The sequence below is a fragment of the Helianthus annuus genome, chromosome 11, assembly GCF_002127325.2.
Source record: "Helianthus annuus cultivar XRQ/B chromosome 11, HanXRQr2.0-SUNRISE, whole genome shotgun sequence".
In the NCBI taxonomy this organism is placed as follows: Eukaryota; Viridiplantae; Streptophyta; class Magnoliopsida; order Asterales; family Asteraceae; genus Helianthus; species Helianthus annuus.
The window spans coordinates 101,158,979-101,167,481 of record NC_035443.2 but is presented as its reverse complement, the minus strand read 5'-3'; the positions used below and the strand labels follow the sequence as shown (position 1 = coordinate 101,167,481).

General features: G+C 43.7%; 1 protein-coding gene across 1 annotated transcript; it reads right to left on the bottom strand.

Moving 5' to 3' along the window:
• Positions 1-216: 216 nt before the first annotated feature.
• LOC110919108 lies at positions 217-2,137 on the bottom strand. Its single transcript, XM_022163386.1, has 2 exons — positions 1,303-2,137; positions 217-968 (listed from the first exon to the last, which is right to left on the bottom strand). Exons 1-2 carry the CDS (start codon positions 2,135-2,137, stop codon positions 217-219), a joined length of 1,587 nt encoding a protein of 528 aa, XP_022019078.1.
• Between the last annotated feature and the right edge of the window lie 6,366 nt (positions 2,138-8,503).

The window sequence follows — 8,503 nt, the reverse complement described above, 5'->3', positions numbered from 1 at the left end:
GTAGCCCGATCCGCATCTAACTTTTTCGTAAACAACTCAGGGGAAGGATCTAGAGAAACTTGACCATGACATCCCAAGAAATTCTCATAATAATGGACTAAGATCTCAGGGACTTTATCCCCCTCATAAGTCACGCCATTTGCATCAGTGATAACATCTAACCGGGATCGATGATTCCTACTCTTAAGCGACATGTGGAAATAAGCAGAATTCGAATCACCCGCTCGCAACCACTCCACTTTGGATTTTTTGTTTCAAGAATCTTTCTTCATCAAGACAAGCTTCCTGAAACTCACTCAAAACTTTTGTTTCATCAATCCTTAGCACTTCGTTCGTCGGATCCTGATCAATAGCCTTTTGAAGACTCCCAAGCTTGTCACGAAGATCCACCACTTTTTTATGCAAGTTTCCTTGAGCAAATAAGAGGGCCCTGAGAGGAGATTTCAACATCCGCAACTTCTTCATAACTTGGAACTGATAAACACCATTGATAGAAGTATCCCATTCAGCTTTAACTATATCCAAGAACTTTGGCTTATGAACCAAAAAATTTGCGAATTTAAATGGTCTCGGTTTCACGTTCACAACCTTTGGAAATTTTAAAATGCATGGGCAATGATCCGAGATACCATACGGCTGAAACAAAGCCACCGATTCCGGATATTCTGTCACAAAAGCAGTGTTACCCAAAACACGATCAATTTTCTTCAGTAAACCCACCCCATTTTTCGGCTTTTGATTCCATGTAAAGTGCATACCAACACGGTTAACATCAAACATCTCAATTTCCTCCACACACTCCTTGAACTCTCGCATACCTTGAGAAATAGTAGAGACCCCCATGGATTTATCTTCAAGGTTAAGAGCTGAATTAAAGTCCCCCATTATAACCCAAGGATCATTCCTAACCAACGCTTTATGCATTTTCAAATGTTGCCACAACTCCCGACGCGTCACATAATAGTTTGCTGCATAAACAATAGAACAAAAAACCATTCTCCTATCCACTTTAAAAATAACCTGAATGTGCATGACTTGAGACGTTTGTGAGAGAATCATAACATCTATCAGAGACGGATCCCACCCAAGAATTATACGAGTCCCTTTTTGACAACAACCTCCATTAGAAGTCCAATCCCAGTTCCGAAACACAAAACTACAGACTTTACTAAGATTATTGACATCCACATGGGATTCAAGAATCGCACATAAACTGACATTATTATCCTTAACAACCTGACGAACCTCCTTTTGTTTCAGGGGCCGGTTCAGTCCCCTAACATTCCATGTGGTAAAACTAACCATTTAAAACTACTGAAACAGGAGTGCTTGCCCCTTTTTTGGTTGTAGTTCCATGGTTGTCCTCTCTAATAAATTCGTTTGTTTCATTGTAAACCTCCGTAACTTCCTCATCATTTGACTCCTCCTGATCACTACCCAGCTCATCACCAGCTTTACTAGACTCCCCTTTTTCATACCTTAGAGCATCAAAGGAGTTCTTCACAGCCACCCCATTAGGCGGTTTGGGTTGAACATTCGGATTACCCTGCACTTTAGGAGCCACCGGTCTATACTCAAACTTCGGTTTTGGTTTATTAACCGGAAAACCAGTCCTTCTAGCTACCTTTTTACTATCCACGTCCGTAAAACCATCAACGTCCGTACTTCTACCTTTTTTCGAACCCACGTTATGCCTAACCTCCTTTTGTTCCTTACCTTTATTTCCACTCATGGGTACACGAGTAACTTGCTTCGGACATGCATCCTCATTATGACCAAACACGCAGCACCGCCCACATCTATGAGGAAACCATTCATACTCAACATAAACTTTCTCCTTCACAAACCCATCCCCATCCAAACATGGAACCGCGATGACTAACTCCTCCTTAAACTCATTCTCGGCTGAAATCTCCACAAGGGAACGAGCATAACTACTTCGACCCCATACATCAACACACATTGATGTTGTAAAAGAATCTAAAGCTTTAGGCTCCCCAATTGCTGAAGCAATCAAGCTCAAACCATCTTCCGTGTAAGCAGCAATAGGAACCTCATGAATTTTAACCCAAACCTTTACCTTTTTTATTTCCTTTTTCACAAGTTTAACCGATGGTGACCAAACTTCCAAAAACATCGGTTGTGAGCGAATCATCTGTGACAACTCGAGTTTTTGACTTTCACTTTCGCATCAAATACGCGCTGACTTTGACTGTTTAGTTGCTTGGATTGTGGACTTGTATTGTACAAGTTGTGTGTTAATGAAATGTATTGTCGTTTTGTCTATATGTGATTATTTGCTGTGATAGAATATAATATTAGAATTATTATTATTATCATAATAACTTTTGGTCTAGACCTCGAAAGATAACATACAGATCGAAGGACTCGAAGGACCACGAAGGATATCCTTCGATTCGAAGACCACGAAACATATCCTTCGTGCACGAAACATAACCTTCGAGCTCGAAACATATCCTTCGGCATTGTTCGATATGTTTCGGCCCAGTTACTCTAATGGGCTTGGCCCATTTCTGTGAAAGGTTTAAATACGTAATACTTGTAACCGGCAGTTAGTTTTTCAAAAACCCTAGTTTTCTTTTGTGTGTGTGTGTCGGCAATCACAAACAACCGGAAATCACCTGCTGATCAATTCCCTTTGCTTTCATTCCCGGTTAGTGCTAGTTGTATGGTTTTAATTGATTGAATGATGATATTGTTGCATGTTTTGGATTATATGATCGCATGATTTGAATAATTAAGGATGTCTGACTAAGCTTGTTTGAATCGGCTGCCATGTTATAGATCTGGATTGTTGTATAGTAACATTAGATTTCATGCTTGATAATCGACTAGCATGATGATGACTAATATGATTTCATGATCAATGCTGTGAATTGGTTGTTAATCGGCTGGGTAATCAGGTCAGGGTGATCGATATGTATTGATGTTTGATAATCGGCCATACGTGTATGCTTATGAAATTGGATCATAACATGATTAAGTGATTTTGTTCTTATGATCGAATTAGGGTTCTTGAGTGAAACATTGTGATTATGCTTGTTTGATCTTGTTGGTGTTGGTAGAATTGTGAAATCGGTGTTAAATGATAATCGGGTAAACTTGGAATAAACGTAACTGCTATGACCGAAAGATATCAATGGCTCGAAACATAGTTTGACCGAAAGATACCAGTTTGACCGAACCATTATTGGACCGAAAGATAGTTGGACCGACAGATAGTTGGACCGAAAGATAGTTGGACCGAAAGATAGGTTGGCCGAAAGATGACATAGGATTCGGAACATAACATTGGTCCGAAGGATAATTGTGATAATTGTTTCCGAAAGATAATTGTGATTACTGTTGTCGAAAGATAGTGACTGGATTCGAAGGATGTTAGGGATTATGAACATACTTTGACTGATTGATTATATGCTGGATTTAATTGGCATGCCATGCTTAGAGATGAATGTTAGCATCTGTATTCGTGCAAGGTGAAATAATACGTGTGTGCTGTTATGCAACTGACTGTTATGTGAACATTAAACTGCATGCGTACAATTGCGAACATGAACTGATTTGTTATACGTGCATACACTAGGACGTGATTAATTACTTGTGAGTGCATAACTTAGCATACCGAGCAAACCAAGGTGAGTTCACACTCCTACTAAGGCATGGGATTCCCGGGTTGTGGGAATGGGTTAAAGGTTATTATTGAAAGGAACGTACATATGCTTTACTAGACTATCACCTATCATGTCCTCGGATGTCAGGACGGTTACGTAGGTTGGGATAACACCTACGGGTTCACATGCCATTCTATCCTCGGTTACGAAGGATACGCACGTAAAACCTACGTGTACGCATTACTTACTTCTATCCTCAGGTTACGAAGGATACGCACGTAAAACCTACGTGTACGCATTACTTACTTCTATCCTCAGGTTACGAAGGATACGTGCGTAAAACCTACGCACACTTTATACACACTTCTGTTCTCGGACGAAGAACAGGGATAATAATACGAACAGTCTAGTGGTCACTTAACATGGGAAGCCCCCACCAGCATAACTTACTATCGGCCCTGTAGAGCCACCTGTTACTTACTGTTACACATTTACTTACTGTGAACTCGCTCAACTAGTTTGTTGATCATTCTGTTACATGCCTTGCAGATCGTTAGGTACTGGGAGCTTGCATTGGAGAGGCGGGTCGTTGTGGACGAGGATCGTGTTTCTTATGTTGAACTGTTACAACGCTTAAACTATTTACTACTGTTGGTTTCTTTACTATGCTTCCGCTACACTTTAAAACGATGATATGTTTTGAACACCTTTTGTATTGAATGGATGGTTTTCTTTTATCTTACTTAATATTAAATGCATGTTCAATATGATTGGTGGCTTGATCCTGGTCAGTCACGCTCCCAAGTGGTGATACTCCACAGATGGATTTTTGGGGGTGTGACAGATTGGTATCAGAGCCATCGGTTATAGAGAACTTGGTTTTAATATGGGAAAACGTTTTTATTAAAACCAGACTATAACCAGAACAGTGCTCTCAACGATCCACAACGACGCTTCGCTCCACGTGCAAGACTCAACTTCCTAGGTAATAAGGTTTATGTTTATTGCCTACATGCTAGAATTAGCATAGGACTTTGCTCGTAGTATGCTTACATTACTTGCTCACAACTTGACATTGCATGAGAATACTTATGTGCTTACACTCTTCTGTCATCGCACTATTCGCGAACCTTTCTCACTAATGTTGCCTTTGATGTGAAGATCAATGGCCGCACGAATTAACATGACACAAGCCCAGCTAGAGGCACTCGTTGCTGCGGCGGTTGCAGCCGCACAAGCAGGTAGTATACCCTGCAGTATAGACCCTAGGATCTTTAGATCCTACATTAATTCCTGTACTTAACTTTGCCCTATTCGTACACAAGCAGGTCAACCCGCTCAGCAACAACCTGGGTGTACTTTCAAGAACTTTATGGACTGTCGCCCAAGCTCTTTCAGCGGCACAGAGGGAGCGGTTGGACTCCTCCACTGGTTCGAGAAGCTAGAATCAGTATTTGAGATGTGCGAGTGCCCTGAGGCTCGCAAGGTCAAGTTTGCCACCGGTACTTTAGAAGGAATCGCGCTAACCTGGTGGAACGCGCAGGTGCAGATTCTTGGGTTGGCAGCTGCTAACGCCACCCCATGGAACGATTTTAAGGAACTCATTAAACGCGAGTATTGCACGCGTGAAGATATTCACAAGCTAGAAGATGAGCTGTATAATCTGAAGATGGTTGGTTCGGAAATTGAAGCTTACACCAAGAGGTCAAATGAGTTGGCTGTGCTGTGCCCAACTATGGTAGATCCTCCATACAAGCGAATTGAGTTGTATCTCAAGGGGCTCGCGCCAGAGATCCAGAGCCACGTAACGTCGGCTAACCTCAACAACATCCAAGAAATTCAGCGCCTCGCTCATCGCATCACAGATCAGGCAGTAGACCAGGGCAAACTGCCAAAGCGTATCAGTGCTACCGCTACCGCTACTGCTACTACTACACTTGCCACTCCCAGCGAAAGTAAGAGAAAATGGGAGGGGGATTCTAGCAAGGGATCAGCATCGGTACAGTCACAGTCTCAGCAGCGAAAGACGGATAGTTACCAAAGTCCCAGTCAGCACTCATCGAGCAGCCACAGACAGGGAGGGTATCGAGGAAACCTTCCAAAGTGTAACAACTGCAACAGGCATCACAGCGGCCAGTGCAATAAGGGCCGTTGTCAAAGGTGTTTAAAGATGGGTCACGAGGCCAAAGATTGTAGAAGCGCTCGCCCTGCAAATCAGAATCAGCAGCCTCAGCAACCAGCTCCACAGAATCAGCAGAATCAGCAACAGGGCAACAGGGGGTGTTATAAGTGTGGGGCTGAAGGTCACTTCAAACGCGATTGCCCACAGTTGAACCAGAACCGCAACAACAACCATCAGGGCAACGGGAACCATAACAACAATAATGGGGGCAACAACAACAACAACAACGGCAATGAAGCTCGTGGTCGAGCATTTGTGTTGGGTCGAGGAGATGCAGTGAATGATCCTAACGTAGTTATGGGTAAGTTCCTTCTCGACGATATTTACGTTACTGTCTTATTTGATTCGGGTGCTGATACAAGTTATATGTCCATGAAAATGAGTAACTTATTAAAACGTACACCAACACCTCTAGACACTAAACACGTCGTAGAACTAGCAAATGGTAAAAGTGTAGAAGCCGCTCATGTAGTCAAGGGTTGTAGCATTGTTCTAGCGGGTCAGACTTTCACGACTGATCTTATACCCATAGTCTTGGGTAGCTTCGACGTCGTCATCGGCATGGATTGGTTATCTCAACATCACGCAGAGATCTTATGCAAGGAAAAGGTTATTCGTATTCCTCGCTCCAGTCAAGAACCTCTCGAAGTTCAGGGCGACAAGAGTGGTGCTGTGGTTGGCATCATTTCTTACTTGAAGGCGCAGAAATGTTTACGAAAGGGGCATACTGCCATTCTGGCTCTCGTTACTGATGCATCAGCAAAGGAAAAGAAGCTGGAGGATATCCCAGTTGTACGTGACTTCCCTCAGGTGTTTCCTGAAGATTTACCAGGCTTACCGCCTCATCGTCAAGTCGAGTTTCAGATCGAATTGGCACCTGGAGCAGCGCCAATAGCCCGCGCACCATATCGTTTAGCTCCAACCGAACTGGAAGAACTGTCGAAACAGCTGCAAGAGCTCTTGGAAAAGGGCTTTATTCGTCCAAGCTCTTCGCCTTGGGGAGCTCCAGTGTTATTTGTGAAGAAGAAAGACGGTACGTTCAGGATGTGCATCGACTACCGTGAACTCAACAAGGTGACGGTGAAGAACCGTTATCCTCTTCCACGCATAGATGACTTATTCGACCAGTTGCAAGGGTCGTGTTACTATTCCAAGATCGATTTGAGGTCAGGGTATCATCAGCTGAGAGTCCGGGATGAGGACGTCTCCAAAACTGCTTTCAGAACTTGTTATGGTCACTACGAGTTTCTGGTCATGCCATTCGGGCTTACAAACGCACCTGCAGTCTTCATGGATCTCATGAACAGGGTGTGCAAACCGTATCTCGACAAGTTCGTCATCGTTTTCATCGACGACATTTTGATTTACTCCAAGAGTCAGGAGGAGCACGAGCAGCATCTACGTATTATTTTGGAACTTCTTCGAAAAGAGCAACTGTACGCAAAGTTTTCAAAATGCGACTTCTGGCTTCGTGAAGTCCACTTCTTAGGCCATGTGGTAAACAAGGATGGGATTCATGTCGATCCATCCAAGGTTGATTCGATCAGAAACTGGCCAGCACCACGTACACCGACAGAAATACGCCAATTCTTGGGTTTGGCAGGTTACTACAGGCGATTTATTAAAGACTTCTCCAAGATCGCGCAACCACTCACTATGCTTACACAGAAAGGTGTCGTTTACAGATGGGGTAATACACAGGAGACCGCTTTTCAGTACTTAAAGGATAGGCTTTGCAGCGCGCCTATTCTCTCACTGCCCGAGGGCACGGATGACTTCGTGGTTTATTGTGACGCATCGATACAAGGGCTTGGTTGTGTATTGATGCAACGGGATAAAGTGATCGCATACGCCTCTCGGCAACTCAAGGTTCATGAACGGAACTACACGACGCACGATTTAGAGCTGGGAGCTGTTGTTTTCGCGCTTAAGATATGGCGACACTACCTGTACGGTACCCGGTGCACGATTTACACCGATCACAGGAGTCTCGAGCATATTCTTAAGCAAAAGGATTTGAATATGCGTCAACGAAGATGGGTTGAACTTCTGAACGACTACGAATGCGCCATCAAGTATCATCCAGGCAAGGCCAATGTTGTGGCTGATGCCCTCAGTCGGAAAGACACTCTACCTAAGCGCGTGCGAGCGCTACAGCTTACCATTCAGTCCAGTCTTCCTGCACAGATACGAGCAGCTCAGTTAGAAGCACTGAAACTTGACAACGTCAAAGCTGAAGCCTTACGCGGTTCAAGGCAACGCATGGAACAAAAGGAAGACGGTGCTTACTATGTAACGGGGCGTATTTGGGTCCCACTTTATGGCGGCTTACGCGAACTTGTGATGGATGAAGCGCACAAGTCTCGCTACTCGGTACATCCAGGGGCAGATAAAATGTACCACGATATCAAAACAACATATTGGTGGCCTAGTATGAAGGCTCACATCGCCACCTACGTTGGAAAATGCTTAACCTGTGCGAGAGTCAAGGTTGAATATCAGAAACCAGCAGGCCTACTGCAGCAGCCCAAGATACCGCAGTGGAAATGGGAAGAAATTTCCATGGATTTCGTTACGGGCTTACCTAGATCCCAGCGTGGGAATGACACTATTTGGGTAATCGTTGATCGACTCACAAAGTCTGCTCACTTCTTGGCTATCAAAGAAACGGATAAGTTTTCTACCCTAG

Coding starts and splice junctions, on each gene's coding strand:
- LOC110919108 (XM_022163386.1), bottom strand. CDS start 2,137: ATGTTTTTGGAAGTTTGGTCACCATCGGTTAAACTTGTGAAAAAGGAA. Junction 969..1,302: donor TGTTTCAGTAGTTTTAAATG/GTTAGTTTTACC, acceptor TTGTTTATGCAG/CAAACTATTATGTGACGCGT.